General features: G+C 39.2%; 1 protein-coding gene across 1 annotated transcript in view; it reads right to left on the minus strand.

The window, feature by feature from the left end:
* LOC120941049 (cytochrome P450 7B1) overlaps nt 1–27,538 on the minus strand; it is a 272,351-nt gene that overhangs the window by 60,490 nt on the left and 184,323 nt on the right. The window contains exons 3-4 of the mRNA XM_040354290.1: nt 7,057–7,653; nt 6,399–6,605 (exon numbers count right to left, since the gene is read on the minus strand). Of these exons, the coding sequence (XP_040210224.1) occupies nt 6,399–6,605; nt 7,057–7,653 (804 nt within the window). The remainder of the gene's footprint in view (nt 1–6,398; nt 6,606–7,056; nt 7,654–27,538) is intronic.

Here is a 27,538-nt window from a genome sequence, read left to right on the forward strand (position 1 = left end):
AGGAGGAATTCTGAGGACATCTCTGGCAGTGGGAGCCCAGGACAATTGTCCCTTTTGCCCCCCCATAAATCTGGCACTGTAGCTTTCTGAGAAGTCAAAGAGGAACACAAATGTTTCCAAAGAGTTATCGTTAGAGTTTTTTTTTTTTAGGTACATCTTATAGAATCTTACTTGTATTGATAAAGAGAAATTCAATAAAATACGCTATAGCAGATAGCTGACTGAAAACCCCTGAGGCATCTATGTAAATATGTAAATAACAGCTTTCTCAAAGATGGTATTTGCATAAGTTATTGGTAAGAACCCTCTTCCCTTGCTATAATGCCTGGAACTGCCAATAGGTCACTCAGGCACTAGGCTTTGCATTTTGAAATTAGCAGGAGTTAAACTAATTTCTCCACTATAAGGAAGTGCAGACACTTTGAGGATTAGGCGCTCTGGGTAGTGGAAAAAATATGTGTGAGTTATTCTGTCATTAACTAATATGGCTATAATTAATTGTGTTAGCTGATCACCATATCAATACACCAAAGAGAAGACTATGCTAAAGCTCTTATTCCCTGATTGCACATTCCAGGTTTTCAGGAACCGCTAAATAGCTGGTGATTTTACACAGGACTGCCATCAGGAGGGTACAGGCATTACACCTGTAAGGGGGCCGATGGTCCCCAGGGGGCCGGTGTCACCCCGTTTTTTTTTTTTAGTTTGACTTTATAGCAACTCGCAGTAGGAGAGAAAAGAGAAGACTTGAGTTGACTTTGTTTTGTTAAAGTCAAACTAAAAAAAAAAAATGGGGTGACACCTGTAAGGGGGCCGATGGTCCCCAGGGGGCCGGTGTCACCCCGTTTTTTTTTTAGTTTGACTTTAGCAACTCGCAGTAGGAGAGAAAAGAGAAGACTTGAGTTGACTTTGTTTTGTTCGTCAGCATCACCCCCCCCCCCCGCCCCACTTATCATCTCGCGGCAGGAAAGGGAAGAGATGACACTTTCATCACCACAACACCCCCCCCCCCATGCTTATCATCTTGCGGCAGGAGAGAGGAGGGCCCCCCCAGGGTTCTCTGCTTCAGGGGGCCCTGCCTAAAGCTGTGTAAGGGCCCCCAAAATTTGTGATGGCTGCCCTGATTGTACACTTTCCCTTACGTCATCCCACACTGAGTTAGGCAATACAATGTGCTATGGCAGCCAAGCTAGCCTAGTTAGGCTAGCCAACATGAACGGTCCCACTGGTGTCATGGTCACCACTGTGAATAACCACACTAAAAGACACTGCAGTTTCAATTTCAGTCATCCCTTGTGATAGTTATAGGCCACATATTTATCATTTTAGTAAAGTATTTCAAAATTGTTTGATGATGTGCAAAGTACAGTAACCAATAGATTTTTGTTACAATCAGATAGCAATTAACAGGAGTCTAATCAGTGAAAGATGAATTAACATACAAGTTACTGTATGTTATTGTACATTATTACTATAATTTCCTTGCTTTACTGAACAAGTACAGTAGTGGAGATAACCAGCAAATATTTCATATCAATCACTGGTTGACTTTTCTTGCAATTAATTTTTTCTCCTTCTCTAACCCATAAATATGGCTCACAGTTATTTATTCTATAAGCTCAGACTGCATGCTCACCAATTTTCCAGACTTTTTATGAAAATGGTTGATGTGGTCTGAACTAATGATGAGAATCAAGGCTCAAAAATAAATTAACATACAGTTGGAAAGCAGCATGGGGTTGTACACTTGAATGGAAGTTAATATGTTGTTAAATATGTGTCATCTTGAATTTTAGCTTATTAGGAGAGAATGAGAGATGTTTCATCCTATAATTCATGCCAAGTCATAAGGTTTAATGAAGTAAGAAGAGATGCAAACTTAAATGGTACAAAGTGGTGTGTTTGTATAGGAAACATTTTATTCACTGAATTTATATACATTAGCTTTATATTTTGTGTATATATATATATATATATATATATATATATACATATATATATATATATATATATATATATATAGTATCTCACAAAAGTGAGTACACCCCTCACATTTTTTAAAATATATTATTATATCTTTTCACGTGACAACACTGAAGAAATTACACTTTGCTGGCCAGATTTTGAACTATGTATGGGTACCCTAGTATGGTGGGACAACATCATTGGGCAGTGAGCCATCATGAGTAAGGAGGATCTACTTTGTAGGCCATGATTTATTTATTTATTTTTAAATAAGGAACTTTTTCACTTTTTTTATCTACAGTACTTTTTACATATTGTGTGACAAGGGGTGCTGTATGTACCTATACGAATTCATTATTTTTAAGGGGTATAAAAGATTCTGATACATCCCCCCACAAACTTCTACATCTCTTTTGGGGGACAGGATGTGCAGATGAGTCCCTTGTCTCCTCAACATCGGGTACAAGGTGCCTTGCAAAAAGGGGGAGCTTTGTCAAAGATTAAGGTACGTGGTCTGGTATGGTTCAGAAGGAGGATGCCACTGCCCCCTTTCCTGGCCAACCAGGCTACATGTTTAGGTAAGGGTCTTTTATTAATTTTTTCAGGCGCTTTAGCACTAAAAAAAATCGCCTGTGAAGTGCCTGAAAGAAGCCTCATCTGCAATTCCAATGTGAAAGCCCCAGTGCTTTAAGAGCCCTTTCACACTGCTAGTGCCCGAAAAACGCTGGTAAAGCGTCGCTACAACTAGCAGTGATTTTTCGAGCGCTAGTGGGGCGCTTTTAACCCCTGCTAGTGACCGAATAAAGGGTTAAAAGCACCCACAAAGCACTGCTGCCAAGGCGCTTAGCAGGCACTTCCCATTGATTTAAATGGGAATGGACGCTTTAGAAGCAGTGTATTCACCGCTCCTAAAGCGCTGCAAAGAAGCTGCTTGCAGGACTTTTTTGGACGCCTTGCCAGTGCAGCGCCTCAGTGTAAAAAGCACTTGGGCTTTCACATTGGGATTGCACATGAGGCTTCTTTCAGGTGCTTTACAGACACTTTTTCTTAACGCTAAAGTGCCTGAAAAAGGCCCCAGTGTGAAAGGGGTCTAAGGGATTATTAATATTTAAATGTTGTTGTATATATAAAATGACAATAAAATATATTATCTTATCCTAAAGAAACAGTATACAATTTGTTTGTACATTTTTTGTGTTGTGTAAAGGGGTTTCTACTTAAATTATACACATAGCCTTTTCCATCTCATGTGTCTTTTGTTGTCCATGTCTTTGGAATCACTCCATTAGATAAAAATAAGAATATTACCACCTAATATTTTGCACCCTAATAACATACTGCAAAGAGAAATGTAGTTTATTAAATCTCAGCAACCAATTAAGATAGATTTGCAGCATTTCACTAACTGAATAAAGCAGTTGTTAAAATGTATTAATGTTACAGTTTCATATCAAATTCACCCTCAACATTTATAATGATTAGTGGCAGCGTCCCGACACAGTACAGTGTCAGAAAGTCTCAATTTGCATATGCAAGTCTCTAGGGTTTCGCGGGCGACTGTTTCTCAGTCATGTGTCTTCTGATGTACATCAATTTTTTGTGCTAGTATAGGATTTACCAGACATGACCACCTTTGGTGTGAGTGGCGAGCCTTCCTTTTTTATTGCCAAAAGACAAATTAATACCTCATGAGTTTATGTGTTTTGGTCTTTTTTTGGGAGCAAGTGAAATCATAGGCTTAACTCTTTCTCGACCAAAGGTCATTGATGCTTAGCTGTCAAAGAAAAATTAAGTAGCGTTAGCTAATGTTACAATTTGCATACCTAAATGCTTATATATTTAAGGACATATGAAGCTTTTATTTAATACACTGTTTTATTGACAAATAAACCAGTGCTCCACAATAAAACCACTGCGTTTTTATTAAAGGCAAAGAAATGTTCAAAAATGTAAATATGGTACATATTTTTTTACTTTTTTAAGATATATTATTAACTTTAATAATGCAACTGTATTTGACAGTTGCACTGGTAAATAGATGGCACCACAGATACTGTAAATACTGAAGCCTGAAGGTGGACTAAAATGGAACCTTACTTGTTTATTTTTATCAATGAAGCCTCCAGTCCGTATGCGATTACTGTCAGTATGACAGAGTTGACTTAGTAATCACATGACTGGGAACTACTCTGATTGGTTCCTGATTGTCAATAGAGATGCCAGCAACCATGCAAATTGTCCACTGCTAGCTCAAAGGGAAGAATATTTATGAACATATTCTTGGCATGGGCAATCATGGTGGGACCCATTAATAAAAGATTGCAGAAGGGAAGGGCTTAAAATGCATACCAGTCCTCTTGCCTAATAAAAGATATGAGTGATACTTATGCCCCGTACACACAATTCTGCTTGCTAGTTGCATGTTGAAACTAAAAAGGTTACTAAAGTTATGAAAATTCTTGTGATGTAATGTGTACATTTGCATTGTATTTTCGAACGACAACTGTACTGATTAAAGCGGAGTTCTGCCCGCCCCTTTAAAAATGAAAAGTCAGCAGCTACACATACTGTAGCTGCTGACTTTTAACATTAGGACACTTACCTGGCACTGCAGCTGATGTTTACATCAGCTGGTCAGGTGCTGCCTCTACCATTTCAGGTAAGGTAACCTGGCGGTGTAGCCTTTCAGCTTCATGGCCAGGTCCCTACTGCGCATGCGTGAAGCTGCTCTCTCTCACTGGCCCCACAGAAGGGGAGGGAGGAGAAGGGGGGCCGAGCTGCTGACATAATACGCCGCGGCCCAATCTCCCAGAAGTGGGGACAGGGGGAAGTTCCACTTTTGGGTGGAACGCCGATATAAGTGAAAATCGTACAACCTGGTATGGTGCGAGAAATGTTTTCGTGCTTGTCCCATCAGATAATATTGGATGAACTGTCGTGATCAGCTCTAGAAAGCTGTGTACTAACGATCAGATTATAGTGTGATTGCTTCGAAAGCGGTATTTTTCTTACGATATTCTGATTTCTGATAAGGCTGGTTAAGAAAAAATTTGCCTCCACAACTGAATTCCCTTTTTTTCTAAAATGTATTTTAGTATGTTGCTGTTAGCAATCAAGGGGTTACTTGGGTGTGATCTGGGACTGAGCTCAGGTAACTAGATTTAATTTTCCCACACTCATTTTTAGAAGTAGTTGCCATGTGGCACAGGGATTCTATTTTCTACAAATGTTCTACTTCTTTGAAGTTCTAGGAAACTCTTTTCTTCTCTTGCTGACTTTATTACAGTTCTGGCTGCACCCAATGGCCCAGACGCACGATCCAAATACCGGACGAAAACTGTCGTCCGAGGAAGAATCGTACGATTTTCGGATCGTGTGTACACTACTTTCCAGAGCCGATCACAACAGTTCATCCGATATCATTCGATCAGGCAAGCATGTTAATTTTACAATACAAATACATTACAACATATGACTTCACTTACGATTTTATTATTCTGTCGTACGAAAATTTTCGTGACTTTAGTAACCTATTAAATTTCTTGCCACTATTAAGCGAAAAAATCATACGGATCGTGTGTACGGTCCATAAGCTTTTAACTTGTCTCTAATTTTTCAATCATATGTACCTGCATCAAAAAATATTTCCAGTAATATTTATATATATATATATATATATATATATATATATATATATATATATATATATATATATATATATTTATATTTTTGTATATAATATAATCTTTCACCTCTATTTATTTTGCCTTTTTTTCTTTTCTCCTGTTCATTTCTGTAAAAAGGTCTATTTTTTGGACTTTGCGCTAACACATTTTTTATTTTTTATTTAATGCAATAGCTGCCTCATCAATTTTCCACTGCTGACTTCTCAGGAATGGTAAGATACCTTAAAAATATAAAAGACACTATACACACTGCTCTACAACACTGATCAAATCTGCCCATGTGGGCAGTTAAGTTTAGTCAGGCAAATGGAAACTGATACCTGACCGGCTGCTTTGGCTTCACTCTCATCAGTTCTGTGACTGCTGCTTTTTATGTGTCATCTTTATTGCTAATACCTCGCAAATAACCTCTGAAAATAACCATTAATATCTTCAGTGCCTGTATTATTTCTGAGCAGATGCTTAGAATCAAGCCAGTCAATAATCATATTTTCGTTTTTTAACCACTGTTAAATATTGTTGAATTCATATTGAGCCATTTCGCCTTGTACCATTATCTGTAATGTTTACATGCAAGTAAAGGAGCTGCGGATACAAACTACGTAATTTATAAATGATGTAAATGGGTATTATCGCATCAATTAAGCAGCTGTGTCCTTTACCTTCTCAGTAAACAGAAATGTGTCATAAGCAGAGTTTGCTGTTTCTCGGATTAATGCAGATAAAAAAAAAAGGAAAATAAATTACCCAGCAAAACCAGGCTGTCCAACTGTTCTCTGGTGATATGGATGTCATAGTTTGGCCCCTTCTTCTGACCTGTTGACTGCAGCAAATGGTCAATTTCGTCACGCACTGCTGCAAGGGCTTCTGGGTGCCTCACCAGGTAGTACATGGCCCAAAATGTAGCCGGAATCGTGTTCCCCACAGAGGCCCAAAGGAAGGCAAAATGATGGGCTGCGAGAAAATAAGGGAAAAGGAAGATTAATAGCATTTATTACACTGATTAGATTTGCAGTGTGCTAATTAAAAGATGTTAGGACACAGACCCAGCCAAGGATCAGTGAATGCTAATGAGGACCAATAGGCTTCTGAAGTCTAATTTTCTGCTTAATGAGAATAGTTTAAAATATAATGTCTGCAGGAAGGGGGAGAGAATGTAGTAGGGGGGTTATAGGCAACTCGGTTATAATCTTTTTCTCATTATCACTATTAAGTGTCTTGTTTTACCACCTCAGCAAAAAAAAAAAAATTATAGATGGTTGTTTGAGATTAAAACATTTTATCCTTAGCCAATTAAAAGAAGCATATAACATTTTCAAGGTCGCAATTTTGATTTTTTATTTCAAAGGTCTACTGTAAATTATTTGCCAGAATTTAGGAAAAAAAGAACTCTTTTAAAGTGTACCTGCTTTGTCATAATCTCGTAGCACATCATAATTTTCCAGGATGTCTTTCCGGGCTTCTATCACCTCAGCCAGGTCACACCTGACGTTCATCTTATGAGGCATAAAATACTGGATGAGTTGTTCCCGAATAGACTTGGTATCTCCTAGCAACGCAATTGGTACATTGACGACGAGATAGGGGAACTTGGCATCAAACTTTGTAAATTTTTCTCTCATTTCACTAATAACGTTACGACCATCTGCAACAGGATCTCTTCCATAGAGTGTCATAAAACTGGCTTCAAACATGATAGAGCAGCAGAACTGATACATATTTTCTGTTCTCCAATCTGTTGCTTGTGAGAATTTCCATTTGAATACACGTTGGAGATTTATCATCATGCTGTCAGTAAGTTTGTCCAAAGGCTTACCCTGCATGATTTTATAGGTTTTGTGCATGCTGTCCTGGAGCTGCGGGAACTTTGATTCTGACAGGCGTGGGTAGTCAAACGTCCTGGATGCCATTTCGTTGGAGAATTCATGAAAGTCAAGTTTCTTGCCATTTCGAATGACATACTGGAATTGGGTTGGATCCATGATAAATGTTAAATATCTGCCTGTGTGAGAGAAAACAGATCACTATCATCAGATTTCTGACATTATTGTCTTCATCAGCACCAAATAAATGAAATAATTGCATGGCAAAATATTACATTTTCATTCAAGATGCTGCTTATTTAAGCTACATGATAGCCGACACATTAGAGACACTAGGATAATCACACCATTTTCTTTACTATGCCACACGATGTGTTAGTTTGTAATTTTCGAAAAACAGATTTACAGCCATAGTTTAATATTATCTTTTTTTTCTTTTTTTCAAAGACCAAAAATATACAAGCAGTTCCATTTTGGGAACCTCAAACTTTTATTACAGGGAATTATTCCTCAAGTTAATCAGTTGTCTGCGATACCTCTGATAAGAGCAGTCATACTTTAAGCCCTGGCTATCTACTAGTTTGGGGATAGTGAAGCAACTAATTAACTTCATGGTCAATGAGACCAATGTGGGTAAAGGTCTCTCAAATCTATATTAGGCCTTAGAACAGACTTCTTATAAGAATAAATGAATAAGTCAAATAATTGATAGCTGAATTTCATGCAAATATAACATTCTAATTACTGAAGCTACAGTATCTCACAAAATTGAGTACACCCCTCACATTTTTGTAAATATTTTATTATATCTTTTCATGTGACAACACCGAAGAAATTACACTTTGCTACAATGTAAATTAGTATAGGTACAGCTTGTATAACAGTGAAAATGTGCTGTCCCCTCAAAAAAAAAACAACACACAGCCATTCATGTCTAAGCCACTGGCAACAAAAGTGAGTACAGTTCTAAGTGAAAATGTTCAAATTGGGCCCAAAGTGTCAATATTTTGTGTGGCCATCATTACTTTCCAGAACTTCCTTAACCCTCTTGAGCATGGAGTTCACCAGAGCTTCACAGGTTGCCACTGGAGTCCTCCTCCACTCCTCCATGATGACATTACGGAGCTGGTGGATGTTAGAGACCTTGCACTCCTCCACTTTCCATTTGAGAAAGCCCCACAGATGCTCAATAGGGTTTAGGTCTGGAGACATGCTTGGCCAGTCCATCACCTTTACCCTCAGCTTCTTTAGAAAGGCAATGGTCGTCTTGGAAATGTGTTCGGGGTCGTTATGTTGGAATACTGCCCTGCAGCCCAGTCACCAAAAGGAGGGGATCATACTCTGCTTCAGTATGTCCCAGTACATGTTTGCATTCATAGATCCCTCATAGCTCCCCAGTTCCAGCAGCACTCATGCAGCCCCAGACCAGGACACCCCCACCACCTTGACTGTAGGAAAGACACACTTGTCTTTGTACTCTTCACCTAGTTGGTGCCACACACGCTTGACACCATCTGAACCAAATAATGTTATCTTGGTCTCATCAGACCAAAGGGTATGGTTCCAGTAATCCATGTCCTTAGTCTGCTTGTGTTCAGCAAACTGTTTGCGGCATTCTTGTGCATCATCTTTAGAAGAGGCTTCCTTCTGGGAAGACAGCGATGTAGACCAATTTGATGCAGTGTGTGGCGTATGGTCTGAGCACTGGCAGGCTGACCCCCCTCCCCTTCAACCTCTGGCAGCACTCATACGTCTATTTCCCAAAGACAACCTCTGGATATGACGCTGAGCAGGTACACTCAACGTTTTTGGTTGACCATGGCAAGGCTTGTTCTGAGTGGAACCTGTCCTGTTAAACCACTGTATGGTCCTGGCCAACATGCTGCAGCTCATTTCCAGGGTCTTGATGATCTTCTTATAGCCTAGGCCATCTTTATGTAGAGCAACAATTCTTTTTTCAGATCCTCAGAGTTCATTGCCACGAGGTGCCATGTTGAACTTCCAGTGACCAGTATGATAGAGTGAGAGCGATAACACCAAATTTAACACACCTACTCCTCATTCACACCTGAGACCTTGTGACACTAACAAGTCACATGACACAGGGGATGGCTAATTGGGCCCAATTTGGACATTTTCACTTAGGGGTGTACTCCCTTTTGTTGCCAGCGGTTTAGACATTAATGACTGTGTGTTGAGTTATTTTGAGGGGGCAGCAAATTTACACTGTTATACAAGATGTACACTCACTACTATTGTAGCAAAGTGTCATTTCTTTAGTGTTATCACATGAAAAGATAAAATAAATTATTTACAAACAAGTGAGGGGCATACTCACTATTGTGAGATACTATTGTGTGTTCATTAAGTGATACTAGAGTCTTGTTTGTTTTTGTTTAAAAATAACAAACATGTCATACTTACCTGGCCCCTCCCTCCTTCCAAGTGCCCCACATTAGGCAACTTGCTATGGGGGCACACAAGCCAAGCCGCTGCTCTGTGTGTCCATTCAGACATGGAGCCGCGGCTCCGCCCTGCCCTTCTGCTCTCTCCTCATTGGCTCTCTGATGTTTATTGACAGCAACGAGAGCCAATGGCGCCATTCAGGAGGGAGTCTCTCATGCAACATCGCTGGATCTCTAGATCGAGGTGGGGCTCAGGTAAGTATTAGGGGGACTGAGAGGGGTTTGCTGCACACAGACATTTTTTTTTAATACAAAGAAAGTATTAAGATGAAAAACCGGTAGACAGCCGTACAGCGGAGATGTGCTTTAAATGCATATCCGGATGGTACATGACACCGGATAAGCTCAAAAAATTTAAGGAAGGACAGACAGGAGACTGTTGGAGGGTATGGCACACCTCTGGTGGGGATGCCCCAAGGTTAAGAGGTTTTGGGAAAAAATACTGGACTGTGTGGAAGAGATTACAAAGAAAAAGATCAAGATGGACCCATGGGTTGTCCTATTTCATGGGGGGGAAGAAGGCATTAAAAGTTACAGGAAAACACTTGTAACACATTTACTCAATGCCGCCAAGAGACTTATCCCAAGGAAGTGGCAAGAGGTGGAGTGCCCCTTAATTTGGGAGTGGGTAGATGCGGTTGAAGAAACTTATAAAATGGAAGAATTGAAAGAGGGCTTAGAGGGGAACAACATCTTACAAAATACGAAATGGGATAACTGGAGGACTTTTAAGAAATCATGGAGTTACGCAGAAAAGTTAAGGGAAGATACTTAAAAGAAATAGTAGAAGAAAATTAGAGAGAATTAGAGGTATAAGAGATTGTTTTAGGTGAGATAGGGGGGAGGGAGGGGAAGGATAAGGGGGGGATTATGTAAATGTAAACTTTATGCTTTTTCTAGCAAAAGGAGATATAATCAACAATATCCCTTAAATATATATAAATATAAAAAAAAATAAAAATAACACCACACAAGAAAAGCGACACTAATGATGCAAAACCAATATAGAGATGCAATGGGCTGGTACGCAGAACATGAGCATATAACGCTCACTCTATGAGGTTGAGTCTGAAGTGTGGGAAAAAAATAAAAAAATAATAAAAAAAAAAAAAAAGATGAAAAACCTTCAGCCTTTAAGCCTTTAAGTGTATGTAAACCCTAAAACGTTACTCAAAGTGGAACTATACTGACTTTCAGACCAACTAACACTGCACATCAGTCTGAACACACCACCCCCACCGTGAAACATGGTGGTGGCAGCATCATGTTGTGGGGATGCTTTTCTTCATCAGGGACAGAGAAGCTGGTCAGAGTTGATGGGAATATGAATGAAGCCAAATACAGGGCAATCTTAGAAGAAAACCTGTTATGCCCCGTACACACGTGCAGGATTTCCGACGGGAAAAGTTCCCGTCGGAATTCCGAGGGGAAAGCCGAGAACCTGCTCGGTCGGTCTTTCCCCCTACACACGGCCGGTTTTCCCTACAGGAAAACTGCGGCCATCTGTATGCTCCATCGCAGTTTTTCCCATAGGAAAACTGCCAAAAACCACTGGGCAAAAGTCCGCTGGTTCTCTTTTTTTGTCCGGCGGTTTTTGGCCAGTTTTCCCTTGGATGAGCTGGAGATAGATATTTGGGTACTCTGGGCTGGACACAGGTATTCGGATACTCTGATGGTCTGCAGATAGGTGCTCGGGTATTCTGGGCTGGAAATAGGTACTTGGGTAGTCTGGGCTGGAGACAGGCACTTGGGTACTCTGATCGGCTGCAGATGGGTACTTGGGTATTCTGATGAGTTGGAGATAGGTACTTGGTAACTCTGGGCTGTAGACAGGTACTCGGGTGCTCTGATGGGCTGGTGACAGGTACTCGGGTACTCTGATGGGCTGGTGACAGGTACTCAGTCATGCTACACTGTATCCAAACAAAATGCTTATCATTATTTTCACACAAGAAGAACTTTCTTTTGGTGGTATTCAATCACCACTGGGTTTTTTATTTTTTGCGATATAAGTAAAAAAAAAGACTGATTTTTTTTTAAAAAGATACCTTTTGTTAGTTTCTATTATAACATTTAACAAATAAGGAATATTTGATTATAAATTTGGGCCAAAATTTATACTGCTACATATCCTAAATAGCCCAAATTAGTGCAAATTATTTGGTCTGTGTGAAGGTTATAGAGTCTACAAGCTATGGTGCCAATCATTGAAAATTAATCACACCTAACCTGACACGCCTATCTCAATTCGTGATGCTATGAAATGTTAGGACAGTTCAAATACCTCCCAAATTACCCCTTTGTGGGAAGTAGGCAGTCTACGGTATTTAGTAAAAGGCTCAGGAGAACAATGACAGTGGATTTACCCACAAAATGGCCCCATTTTGGAAAGCAAACAGCCCATGTATATTATATGAGGCATAATTAGTCTTTTGAACATGTGATTTTTGTTCCACAAGTTTTTGGAAAATGTGGAAAGAAAATGAAAACGCATTTTTATTTTCCACAAAATTTTCAATTTAGAAGATTTTTCTAACACATAGCATGTACATAGCAAAAATGTCACACCAAAATACATTCTGCTACTCCTCCTGAGTATGGCACTACCACATGTGCGAGACTTTTACACAGCCTGGTCACATACAGAAGCCCAACATCCAAGTAGCACCTTCAGACATTCTAGGAGCATAAATTACGCATATCATTTCCTGAAAACACACATTTTTGAAGGGCGTGGAGCAATTTCATTGGCTCTTTACACTGATCAAGGATGGACTGTGTCAGAATAACATACCTCATCCCCGATCGCCACGCAGCATGCCCCTGGGTGCGTGCACGAGTTGCACGCATGAAGACAGTGCATGTGACAGGTTGTGATTGGACACAGCCAGTGACATGGTAATGAGCTATTTATTGGCTCTTTCCCCTGATTGGGGATGGGCTGTGTCCCAAGGGACACGCCTCATCCCCGATCACCGTGCTGCACGCCTTGGGGGGTGAAAATGGGTGACGTCATATGACGCCTGCCTGGAGGGAGAAGATGCTTCTGCCAGCGTCATTTTACAATGCATGGATAGAAAAGTGGTTCAATATCTATATTATCAAGAAGGCCATAGTGAGAAGGGACTAATGGAATAAAAAAGACCTCCCAATAAGTCAGTGAATTGCACAGTAGTACTTTCTTAGAATATTAGGTATTCACATGTCTCATTCTATCCCATATCCCAGAGAATTCCTCATTTTAAAAGTGGAGGATCGGGGCTGCTCTGTGCAAGCGTCCCAGCGGATGTCATCATTTACAATCACTTTAAGGCCTCATGCACACTGGACGTTAAAATAACGTTATAAAAATATCCGTAGCTTTGCAGTGAGTTTTCCAAATTTTTCGCAATAGCGTTTATTAGCGTTTTTTGCTTGTTTTTTTTTCAATGGATCAAAAACGTCCAAAAACGAGGGTGAGCATTTTTGAGCATTTATCGATGTTTATCGACATTTATCGGCATTTATCAGCATTGGAACGTTTCCACAGCTGAAAAACGTCTCTCAGAACCCACTAGTTTTTTTTTTTTTTCTGCTCACAAAAGGCCACTGCCCAAAACTACTGATAACAGCCTATGTGTGCATGGACACATAGGATAACACGATGGAGAGTTTAAAGACTGTAGAAAAACAGCGAAAAACAGCTGCTGTATGAACGTCAAAAAACATCCAGTGTGCATGAGGCCTAAATGTTATGAATATTTGATGAAGGAGTGTTTAATAACTCAGTTGAGTTACAATAATAATAATACAAAAATATGTAAGACTTTCTCAGAAATGTCCAGAGATTTCTTATATACCGGTTATTGTTTTTATAGATTGTTTATATCATTTTATATCGGCTTTACTTTTGATCCAACTTTTAGAAATGCACATTGACACACAGCATATGTACACACAACGAAAGTGACAATTATCATTTTCATATCTACAATGCAGTCTGTCCTTTCTGACTCACAAAAGCTTGGCAGCATTTGGGCCACTATAACTATAACATTGGGAACATGCCAAGTACTCATAATAACGTGTGCTTTAACAGTTTTCTGAATGCTAAATGCTGTCTTAGCTGCTGTACACAGAATTCATCTACAACATATTTGGGAACTACCCATAAATCCCTTGGTTCTCTTTAGAATACATCGACTTATCCACGCAGAATTTAACAAGCGCATTTTTTTCTCCATGTCATATACAATCAGTAAACTTTGATCACTGTTTCCCTTTGAATCAATATCTGGTTGCATCATCTATACAGCTCATTATTCATTATTAAAGCTCAACATGGTTAACAACTATAATTTATTAAATGTACATGTTGGTAGATTTCTAAGCTATATCATGACATACAGTTAAATAAAAATGAGTGTACTTCTTCATAAAACCACTTTATCCAAAAATAATACACATGCTCTTAGAGTCTGTCTGTGTTAAAGGGACCATCTGTTCCAAAATATCTTTAGGAAGCCAAATACTACTTTTTTTAACAAATTCATTTTGTGTTTGTAGAATTAATGCTGAAACATAGAGATTTGGCCTTGAAAAGAATGGGTATGCATTCTTTTCATAAAATTGTATTACTCAGTATGAGATTCAGGCTTAAGGACCTTAACTTTCATATATCATGTTTATAAATCTGTTTAATACAAATTATAACATTATTAAACATAATCTATTTTCCAAAAATTGTTATTTTTAGTTCAACCACCTTTTGTCTAAACAGTTGTTTTAACGGAAACAGAAATTCTACCTGCAATGTCCATTTGATTTTTTTTTTCACTCGATATTTCTGTTCTACTTCAGTTTCCTTTCAACCTCCTTCATAGTCTCTAGAAAAACAGTTGTGAGCAGGACAGGAAGTAAAAAAAAAACAGCTCTCTAGCAGAGGCAGTAAATAGCAGTAAATCCTGCTAACTCTTCCCCTCCATCTGAAACAAACAAAGAACATTTTTTTTGGCTGGACATACACCTTTTGCCGCGTACACATGATCGGAATTTAAGACAAGAAAAGTTTGATGTGAGCTTGTGGTCGGAAATTCCGACCGTGTGTAGGCCCCATCGGACATTTTCTGTCAGAATTTCCGACAGCAAAAATTTGAGAGCTGGTTCTCAAATTTTCCGACGGCAAAAGTTCTTGTCGGAAATTCCAATTGTCTGTATGCAATTTCGAAACAAAAATCCTACACATGCTCGGAATCAATCCTACGCATGCTCGGAATCATTCAATTTAATTTTTCTCGGCTCGTCGTTATGTTGTACGTCACCGCATTCTTGACGGTCGGAATTTACGACAACATTTTACGACCGTGTGTATGCAACACATGTTTGAATCAACATTCTGTAAAAGAAAAATCCACGGTTTTCTTGTCGGAAATTCCGATCATGTGTACGTGGCATTAGGCTTATGCAGGACCCCTAAATAATATTTGAAATGCAAATATTATAACTATACAGCCTTTCTTATTGTCCCTTCAATAAACCCATTTCACTGTATATGACTTTTTGGGAGTCAGGAGTGAAAGATCGCCTGAAGGCTGACCTTGTCTGACCTTATACACTGTCTTATTATAGAACAGAAAATAACAGAGCCCTGAAGGTAAGGCCTAACTTGAGGAAATTATTTTAGTTTTGGATATAGGGGGGCAAGTTTAGAACCTCTTCCAGCTAAAGGGGAAAATTCTCTTAATTTTCTGTTGGGTCTGCTACACTTCAAATAGAAAGACATTACCACATTACTCAAAACATTTTGGATGGAGTGGGGTCTTAAGAGGAATCTATTTTTTGGATTGGGTGGCATTTGTTATGTGATGCTGTTATTTAGACTGTGGACCTGATTTAGGAAAGTAAATGAACTTGAGTAGGGTGGGCTTGGATCTCAAGCCTGCACGTGAGTGTGCAAGTCTGTGTGCATAGCGGTTGCAATCCTTGAACCTATAAATTGATCATACACTAATATTCAATGCACACAGTGCAGTCCTAGCATACCATTCATGTTTAGCATTCAACTAATATTGTGCAATCGTATAAGGTGCACCATTGCCAGCATTTTTCTGCAAGGTAAATTTAAATAAAAAAAAAAGTGATCAGATCTTTAAGCAATGAAATGTGCATGCACCAAGCTAAATGGAAAGTCAAATAACTCAGTTTGTTACGCTATTATGTTGATGGTATCACATGTACAAGTATTAACCATTATAATCTAAATTCCAAGCACCAGCATATAGAATCTTGAATGCATGTTAGTGCTTGAACAATTCAATACCCCTCCACACACAGTTCACTGAGGATTTTTCCAAATTATTTTGTAGTCTCCTTTAATGATAGCCATGCTCTTGATGTGGGTTTATTTCTACATGTAATACGCATTGGAAAATGCTAACAATGGTTAGATAGTACCCAACATTTATTTAGCGTACTTTTGGCAATTAGGTGCAAACCACCCTTATTACAAAATGTGGTGTATACATGCTAGAGCCTATGATCATGTGGTTATTCCCATTGTGATTTTCTTTTTTTACACTTTTGAATATTGCCCAATTTTGTGCGAGAGCTTAGATGGCAAACAGGGCAGAAACTGTCAGACTTCCAGAGACATCCAGCCCCCGACTAAAGATGAAGTATCAGACACAGACAAACAAAACAGCTAAATTAGAGGGCAAATGTAAAGTGAACCTGTGCGCAATAAAGTATTTATGTTTTCTGAATAAGAAGTAAAACATGCCCTCCTTTACCTTTATAGCTATAGGCATTGTTGAGAAATTCATCCTCACAATTGACAACAGAGACACTGAAGAGTTTCACTCAGGGTTAGCACTGTGTCAGCATGTTTCATCTGTAGAAAGCCCTGTCTCTGGGACCTAGGACCTTCGCCTAGATGCCACTCTCAGGATGGTGTCACCCCTCTGTGGGTGTCACTCGGGTGCAGGCTCCACCTCCGCATCCCCATAGTGATGCCACTGCATTGACATCCTAAGTTTCTCTTCCTCCCTTCTCTCTTTCTTAAAAGGTGTTTGCTTATGTAAAGCAGAAAAATACTGCAGAGAAGCAGTTACTGTTTGCAGTCATAAGAATCTCTGTTCTCTCTTCAACTTATTTTAACTCATTCTAAATATGGCTCTGAATCACTTTGTCTTATTTCACCACACTTCACACTGCTCTATATTTAAGCAACAAAAAAGAGCCGCTGCTCCAGGTGTATGATGATAACCTGAGGTGGAATATCTTGTAGAGTACCAGCCCCGGTCCGCCTCCGTGAGAAACTTGTAAGAAAAGAAATGGCTGCACATCCAGGAATTCCGATTGTTGAAAGTGATAACACCAAAGACACCAACACGAGGTCATGTAGACGTGTTTCACACAAACATCTTGTGCTTAATTATTACTATATTTACGCAGAAGCCTGAAGGTTTTGATGGGGCAAATAGCTTAGACAATATCCATGTCTTTATGGACCTTGCTTTGTGCACTGGTCCAAATCATTTGGTGGAGGGAGATTATGGTGTGGGGTTGTTTTTCAGGGGTTGGGCTTGGCCCCTTAGTTCCAGTGAAGATAACTCTTAAGGCTTCAGCATACAAAAACATTTTGGACAATTTCATGCTGCCAACTTTTCGGGAACAGTTTGGGGACGGCCCCTTCCTGTTCCAACATGACTGCGCAGCAGTGCACAAAGCAAGGTCCATAAAGACATTGATGAGCGAGTTTAGGGTGGAGGAAATTGACTGGCCTGCACAATGTCCTGATCTCAACCCAATATAACACATTTAGGATGAATTGAAGTGGAGACATCAATGCCTGACCTTATAAATGTGCTTTTGGAAGAATGGTCAAACATTCCTATAGACATACTCCTAAACCTTGTGGGCAGCCTTTCCAGAACAGTAAAAGCAGATCTAGCTGCAAAGGGTGAACCTTGGAGAGAGAGAAGGAAATAACCGATGCACATCTAGGTAGGTGTTCAGTAGTAGAATTATAACCACAGCCTGGGCTTCCAGCAGACCACGCCCCTACACATTTCCCTCCACCCCTCAGAGCTTAATCATGGGAATGGTGCGTGGGGGAGTATAGGAACATCATCGGCAGTCACTAATGAGAACTGGTAGGTGTATGTGATGGATCGTAAGGGATGGTAAGGAGAGGGAAGAGAGTGGGAGGAGAAAACAATGAGAAAAAAAAGGGGAAAAACAAGGAAAACAAAGTGTGCATGGAATGTGAGAATAAAACAATAAAATCCTAGCTTTGTGTAGCTCTGCACTCTACTTATTCTACATTTGCTAGGGTTGTCTCCATTCTAATCAGCAAGGCTATCCCATGCACTATTCACCAGGTGATCTCCGACCCAGGGGGTCGATACGTGGCTGTGGTTCTGGATGTTTGTTATCGCAAATTACTGTTGGTAAATGGTTTTCCTCCTCCCTTTCAGGTTCAGATACTTTATGATATACTGGCTAAGGTGGCCCAATTTGCTAGCCTTCCTATTGTCTTGTTGTGTGATTTTAATGCTGTGTTAGATGCGACACTGGACCAATTCAAACAGAATGGGTAACCCTGATTTTGTCAGTTGGGTGACTGTAGTGGGGCATCAGAACTATGATGTTGGAAGCATCCAGCAGTTAGGTGCTTCTCCCATATTTCCACAGCCCATAGATCCTCGGCCAGGATAGACCTAGCATTTGGCAATTGGCTTTTGTTGCCGTTTCTAACTGAAATACAATATTTGGCAGGGGGTTTATCTGACCATAACTCTCTTTCTCTTACCCTCAGACCTCCCGCTACAATGGGTATCCTCTTTTAAATACATGAGGGTGAAAATCACAGCAAATGTTCAGGATTATTTGCCCCTTAATTTACTTCCTCAAGTAGAGAGTCCAGGCTTTGACAAAACTACCCTTGTCCTTGATAGGTAGGATCAGCTTTCTTAAAATGAAACATTTCCCTGCCATTTTATATTTCTTGAGACATGTGCCACTGTGGGTACCGAAATACTACTTTAAAAAGATTGATGGCATAGTCAGTTCCTTCCTATGGGTGACTAAGCCTGTTAGAATAGGCATCAAAGTGCTACAAGAACCTGGGGATCAGGGGATGTTGGCCTTGCTTGACTGACAGAAATACTATCTGGATTGCCAGATGGTTTTTGCCTGTAGATGACTGATTGCACATGAAAGAGACTCGGCCACTGTTCTGGAGGCAGCTCACCTGGGGTCATATGAAAGCCTGAGACTGGCTCTCTATAGGGAAAATAAATCAGATCTCACTCTAACAATGAAGGCCACCATTTTTTTCTGCGGTTAAACTTGTGTGCCCAAGTTACCAGCACGTGTCCCCCCTGCCCCTTTGTGGATGAACCCTTCACTTTCCCATTTCTATAACATACCGGATTGTATGGTCTGGGCGATCAAGGGGAATAAAAACACTAAAAGATAGAACCTGTTATGGGGACCTGTTGACCTTTGCACAAATGAAAGCAAGGCATGACTTACCTAATTCTTATCATTTTAGATTTTCTCAAATATGTCATGCCTTTCAAGTGCAGTTTAGAGATGTAAAAGTAGAATCCCTGCCCTCAGACTTGGAGAGTTTGATAATGGATGAGGACCTTGCCAAACCCCTTTCAGTGACATACAAAGAATTCTTCAAAAAGACACCACAGGCCTTAACTAGATGCTGGAAAAAGTGGGAAGCAGAGGTACCTAACATACAGGGGAGGACTGGGATGACCTGTAGATCAAACTCTTTCAAACACCCTGTATCATGCAGGGGTAAGTTGATTCAAGTTCCTACATAGGAGTTACTATACCTACGGTAGGTTGGACACGATTTTTCACTCCGTCACCGCTGAGTGCTGGAGCTATCGCCTGCTGATGCAGAACATATCTTTTGGAAATATCCACAAATCCAGCGGTTTTGGTCTGAGGTCACATCTTTAATCTTGGATCTTTTGGTAATATTTATACCAATGACTGTGGGGGTCTGCCTATTGGGCTTAGTGGATGAGGTAGTTCCCTCCAGGGCTCTTAAGACTCTATTGAATATATTATTTTTCTATGGGCGGAAGACCATACTTCCAAAATGGAAGAAGCCAGGGGCTCCCTGCGTGGTATTCTGGAAGGGATTGGTGAATTCCATAATGCCTTATTACAAGGCCACATATGTGGCCAGAGGATGTGGGAAGAAGTTTCCTAAAGTACGGTAGGCTTGGTATAAGTCTACTGATACAGTGAGATAAATTAGTGTATATAATACCTAAATTTATTCATCATGGTTTAATACATTCATTGAGAAGGGTTCACTCAAGTTCTGAATAACCACTTACTTTTGAAGGAGGTATCCTGGAAATTGGGATAGCAGCAGTTGCTGATTCATACATACATGGTGTGGTCAAATGTTTTGCCCTTTATCATACATCCAGATATAAGGCGTAACCACGTAAGCATTTGTGGAGCTGTGCAAATTAGGGAAAGGGGGGGTTTTCAGTAAGAATGTTTCTGTTTAGTAAGTTGGACTATGTTAGTTTGCTCTTACATTGTACCCTTTTGGCCATATGTGGCCGAGATGTGGACTGGTGTTATGTTCACACAGTTCTATGTCATGCATAACATTTTTATAAAAATAATTTTCAAAAAAAGAATGTGAGAAAAATAAAAAATAAAAAGTGAAAGAGGTCTATATGTTAGTGGAATTGACTTGATGAGAAATATGAATGGGTGGTAGTCATAAATGATGCTAATATGTGCAGCATAGAAGGAAGTAAATAGGAAATGGAAATGCTAACCTGGGGATGGAGATATGTTGAGAATGAATGGGAAAATGTGTGAATGTGTGCTGATGAAAAAAAGGGGGTGGAAATGTATGTGTGATTAGGGGAAGAAAAAGGAATGGGAATGGAAACAGATGGGAAAACAGTGTGTGTGATGTGAAAAGGAATGATCCAGTTGTATATAGTGGCAAAAATATATGAAGAAATATAAAAAATAAAAAATATGTATGTAAATGGTATTCTCCTCTTGGAATGCAAAAATGGAAAAAAAGAATGGGGAAGGGAATAGCGAAAAAGATAATAAAGGAAATGGTGTCTTATACTCCCTATGAGTTGGTTAAAATCGGCAAAAGCTCTATTTTTGTATTACTTTTTAAAAATATTAGGTAAAGAAGGAAAAAATGTTTTCATTGAGGTAGTCTTTATGACGATGCTCGAATCATCTTGTAGGTTTTTCAAAAGTTCTTTTTCTATTTTCGTGAGATTCTGTCGATGTTAGGGTGTGTTGTGGATTGATTTGGTGCAATTTATCAGGTGATGTTCCACCGATTTTTTTGAAGATTATTGAGTGGTTTATCTCTGGTTTGTATAAGATAAAATCTGATTTGTAATGTGATGAGATGGTGAGATGATCTTGTGGCTTCATTTTGTCATATCCCAGAATATCCAAAAATATCTAATTGTTCATTTTGTGCATGAGGCAGAAGTCCTGAAAGTCAAAATCGGTATTGGATGCTGGGTAATGCTGAGGAGGGGTATTTGATTCAGAGGGACAAAGGTTCAATTCCAGATATGTGTTTAGAAAGTGTTTCTTAAGAGTAAGTCGATGGACAAAATTATTAATGTCTGTGAGGGTTTGGACAATTTCATGCTTCTAACTTTGTAGGAACAATTTGGGGATGGCCCTTTCCAGTTCCAACATGACTGCGCACCAGTGCACAAAGGAAACTCATTAAGACATGTATGAGCAAGTTTGTGGTGGCCTATGCAGAGTCCTGACCTCAACCTGATAGAACACCTTTGGGATGAATTAGAGCGGAAAACGTGAGCCAGGCATTCGCGTCGACATCAGTGCCTGACCACACAAATGCACTTCTGGAAGAATAGTCATACATTCCCTTAGACACACTCTTTAAACCTTATGGACAGCCTTCCCAGAAGAGTTCAAAATGCTATAGCTGCAAAGGGTGGGCCAACTCAATATTGAACCCTACAGACGAAAACTGGGATGCCATTAAAGTTCATGTGCGTGTAAAGGCAGGCATCCCAATAGTTTTGACAATATAGTATATATATATATATATATATATATATATATATATATATATATATATATATATATATATATCCTTACTATATATACCTGTCCTGTTAAACCGCTTTATGGTCTTGGCCACTGTGCTACAGCTCAGTTTCAGGGTCTTGCCAATCTTCTTATAGCCTAGGCCATCTTTATGTAGAGCAACCATTCTTTTATTTTTTGATCCTCAGAGAGTTTTTCACTACTTTACATTGTAGCATAGTGTAATTTCTTCAGTGTTGTCACATAAAAAGATATAATAAAATATTTACAAAAATGGGAGGGGTGTACTCACTTTTGTGAGATACTTTATCTATACATACTTTATATATATTGTATATATATATATATATATATATATATATATATATATATATAGTAAGTATGTATAGATAAAGTATCTCACAAAAGTGAATACACCCCTCACATAATATATATATATATGAACACTCCTTAAAGATTAGAAAATGCAATTTATTGCTGCAAACACTAGGTCCATGCTTTGTCAAAAACACCCAAAGAAGTAATATGCATAATAAGTCTCTCATAATTATGCCTGGCAGAATAAAGGCAAATATGTGCTAAGCTAAAAATGATAGAATTTTTCCAAGCACATGCTAAACAGTCTTTTTTGGCAGGTAGCAGAATGGATTAGAACCTTGGGGTGATAATAGAAAGAGCTACAAAACAAATGGCTTAATGCACAGCATCCATGACTTAAAGCCAACATTATGTTTGGAAAGAGCAAGAGGGGAAGTAGCACGTTGATTGTGAAGTGCTGTGAAGCCATCAAGTGAGAGGCTGACAGATTAGCTACAAACCGAATGACATACACATAGCATACAATAAGTGGATAGCAATCAGAATATTGCATCTGTTGCAAGAGAATTTCCTGGTTTGGGATAATTTGGAGGCTACAATCGTTTTATTCTATGATCATAGAAAAATAATACAGGTCTGCAGAAGTTGCAGATTGTGGCATTTTCTGTGTTGTAGTCACCTATTCCTCAAAGGCGTTTCAGCATCATAGCCTGATCATTTATCTGGGTTGCAATCTTATAGTTTACAATATAAACATTTGAAGTTATTTTATTAGTATTATTATTTAGATGAACCATCTGTCCACCATCTGCTGGGTACAAATTGTAAATAAAAGTCTCTCTGATATGCATCGGCTAATTAAAAAAAACAGATTACAATAAAGTATTTTGGTCTGTTAAGTGGTTCGTGTAATGTTATTTCCTAAAGAGGAGTGAAAAATAATCCTCATCAATAGTAAGTACAACTGAAGTAAAACAAAAAAAAAATTAATCCTAGCAGGCAATTTAAACAAATACCCTCTAGATATTTTAACTAGATTTTCCAAAAGCATTTGGTTTGTGATTACATTATGCCACATGTTAAAGGGCAACTTCAGTTTATTTTCAATGAACACTTTTTTCAAGATATTATTACAAGTTACCCGAAAATATTTTGGGGACAACCTTGCATTTTTACACACTACACACTAACAGACAGCTTTCTTGGTCAATGACTGTAAATGTGATATTAATTATAGGATGATTCACATAGACAGTACTATTTCCAATCAAACAATATGGTCTAAGCTGTGCGGAGCAATAATACTGAATCCCCCTGTTCTATGCACTACAAAGTAATAGGAAGTAGGGATGAGCTGAACACCCCCCGGTTCGGTTCACAGCAGAACATGTGAACAGGCAAAAAATTTGTTCGAACACGCAAACACTGTTAAAGTCTATGGGACATGAACATAAAAAATCAAAAGTGTTAATTTTAAATGTTAATATGCAAGTTATTGTGATAACAAATATTTGGGGACCTGGTTCCTGCCCCAGGGGACATGTATTAATGCAAAAAAAGTTTTAAAAAAGGTAGTTTTTTGGGAGCAGTGATTTTAATAATGCTTAAAGTGAAACAATAAAAGTGAAATATTCCTTTAAATTTTGTACCTGGGGGGTGTCTATAGTATGCCTATAAAGTAGCGCATGTTTCCCGTGTTTATAACAGTCTCTGCACAAAATGACATTTCTAAAGGAAAAAAAGTACTCGTGGCTATAATGAATTGTCGGGTCCTGGCAATACAGATAAAAGTCATTGAAAGTCATTGAAAAATAAAAAAAATAAAATGCATGGCGGTCCCCCCAAATTCCATTACCAGGCCCTTCAGGTCTGGTATGGATATTAAGGGGAACCTTGTGCCAAATAAAAAAAAAATGCTATGGGGTTCCCCCCAAAAATCCATACCAGACCCTTATCTGGGCACACAACCTGGCAGGCCGCAGGAAAAGAGGGGGGACAAGAGAGTTGATGGGGTTAAGTGCCTTATCCCCACAACCCTTGCCCTGTTATAACTGGTTAACTGTTATAAACACGGAAAACATATGCTACTTCACAGGCATCTATAGACACCCCCCAATGTTTCACTTTTATTGTTTCACTTTGAGCATTATTAAAATCACTGCTCCCGAAAAAAAGGCTATTTTTAAAACTTTTTTGCATTGATACATGTCCCCTGGGGCAGGACCCAGGTCCTCAAACACTTTTTATGACAATAATTTGCATATTAACATTTAAAATTAACACTTTAGATTTCTCCCACAGACTTTTAAAGGGTGTTTGCGCAGCGTTCCGAATTTGTCGCAAACACCCCAAATTGTTCGCTGTTCGGCGAACGGGCGAACAGCCATTGTTTGAGTCTAACTCATGTTTGACTCGAACATAAAGCTCATCCCTAATAGGAAGAATAGTATATATGTATATTGAACAGATAAGGACACTTCTGTGTACATGATAGATACAAACAAAACAAGTTTTTAAACCTGGACTCTGATATCTGTATTTAACCTAGTTATGTGTTTATTAAATCATCATATGCATTTTTACATACAGTGCCTTGAAAAAGTGTTCATACCCCTTGACATTTTCCACATTTTGTCATGTTACAACCAAAAACGTAAATGTTTTTGATTGTGATTTTATGTGACACACAACTTTGTGAAGTGGAAGGAAAATGATTAATGGTTTTAATTTTTTTTTACAAATCAATATCTGAAAAAGTTTGGCGTGCATTTGTATTCAGCCCCCTTTACTCTGATACCCCTAACTAAAATCTAGTGGAACCAATTGCCTCCAAAAGTCACCTAATTAGTAAATAGTAATGTCATTTAATCTCAGTATAAATACAGCGGTTGTGTGAAGCCCTCAGAGGTTTGTTAGAATACCTTAGTGAACAAACAGCATCATGAAGTCCAAGGAACACACCAGACAGGTCAGGGATAAAGTTGTGGAAAAGTTTAAAGCAGGGTTAGATTATAAAAAAATATCCCAAGTTTTGAACATCTTACGGAGCACTGTTCAATCCATCATCCGAAAATGGAAAGAGTATGGCACAACTGCAAACTTACCAAGACATGACCGTCCACCTAAACTGACAGGTCGGGCAAGAAGAGCATTAATCAGAGAAGCAGCCAAAAGGCTCATGGTAGCTATGGAGGAGCTGCAAAGAGCCACAGCTCAGGTGGGAGACCTGACAAAATATGGAAAATTTCAAGGGGTATGAATACTTTTTAAGGCACTGAATAATTACTGTAATGTCAAATTGGAATAAAGGTACCTGGATTTTGCTTTAATTAGCCTGTAATCCCCTACACAATAGAGACTGAAATGGAAGAACCAGCCAGGGCTCTACTTTGTAAGCATTCTTTTGGGAAATTACAGGATGACAGAGGTTTTCCTAAAGTTTTTGCTTTCCTAACCCTACTCACCAGGAACCTTCCCCTGTGCTATTTAATTTCCCTGGCAAGCGGGATCTCTATGCCTAACCCATCACTCACTTCAGACGTGCCTGAATGGCGCAGGTGCAGGTACCACACAAGGTGGCTGCCAAAGGTCCCCAAAAGTTGCAGTGTCCAGACAGCTGATACCTCTGAGAAATCCCTGAATGGACAATTTCTTCTGAAGACTCCACTCCATTTGTATAGCAGCATAGTGAATACTAGATGAAGGAAAACCTGCACCTGCTTACATGCTTCAAATCTGACATCCTTTTGGGTCCGGGTGCATGAATAGGAAAGAGTTAACACCACTTCATGTTATCTTTCGCTGTTTGTGTCTGGAGGGGAGATTTTCTTTAATGACATCACCAAGCAAGGAGAACTTCCACCCTAAACAGTGACAATAATATTTGTTCCTATGAAAAGATGGCCCCTCATCTTTTGCTCCTATTGTAACTCAAAACTGTAGGATTTTGACATACTTTCTCTCTTGTTAACAGTGATCATCAGATAAAAAAGAGGGGTAAATCTCCCAAGTGGGGATACAGACAGAAATAAAAACTTGACAGAGGGCCCTACCCTCCCAGCAAAAAGGTTTTCCTTTAGATATCATTTAACCACTTAAGCCCCGGACGAATATGCTGCCTAAAGACCCAAGGGGTTTTTACAGTTCGGGACTGCGTCGCTTTAACAGACAATTGCGCGGTCGTGCTACGTGGCTCCGAAACAAAATTGGCGTCCTTTTTTCCCCACAAATAGAGCTTTCTTTTGGTGGTATTTGATCACCTCTACGGTTTTTATTTTTTGTGCTATAAACAAAAAAAGAGCGACAATTTTGAAAAAAATTCAATATTTTTTATTTTTTGCTATAATAAATATCCCCCAAAAACATATATAATTTTTTTTTTTCCTCAGTTACGGCCGATACGTATTCTTCTACCTATTTTTGGTAAAAAAAATCCCCAATAATCGTTTATCGGTTGGTTTGCGCAAAATTTATAGCGTTTACAAAATAGGGGAGTTTTATTGCATTTTTTTTTTTTTTTTTTACTACTAATGGCGGCGATCAGCGATTTTTTTCGTGACTGCGACATTATGGCGGACACTTTGGACAATTTTGACACATTTTTGGCACCATTGTCATTTTCACAGCAAAAAATGCATTTAAATTGCATTCCTTATTGTGAAAATTACAGTTGCAGTTTGGGAGTTAAACACAGGGGGCGCTGTAACATTTAGGGTTCACCTAGTGTGTGTTTACAACTGTAGGGGGGTGTGGCTGTAGGACTGACATCATCGATCGAGTCTCCCTAATAAAAGGGATCACTCGATCGATGCGCCGCCATAGTGAAGCACGGGGAAGCCGTGTTTACATACGGCTCTCCCCGTTCTTCAGCTCCAGGGAGCGATCGCGACGGGGCGGCTATAAACGAATAGCCGCGCCGTCGTCCCGGATCGCTCCCCGAGGCTTACCGACCGCCGCATGTACCGGGGGGGTCCCACGTCAAGCAGAGGACGTACAGGTACGTGCATGTGCCTGTCCGTGCCATTCTGCTGACGTATATTTACATGAGGCGGTCCTTAAGTGGTTAATACCTTCTTACCATTATTATTTTAGGTTTTGGGGTACTTTGTGCCTAATACCTAAAATATATGAGGAGGCATAAAAGCAGATATAGAACAGCCTTTAAAATAAATTTGTATTTGTTTAA

Source organism: Rana temporaria, chromosome 5, assembly GCF_905171775.1.
Source record: "Rana temporaria chromosome 5, aRanTem1.1, whole genome shotgun sequence".
Lineage (NCBI taxonomy): Eukaryota > Metazoa > Chordata > Amphibia > Anura > Ranidae > Rana > Rana temporaria.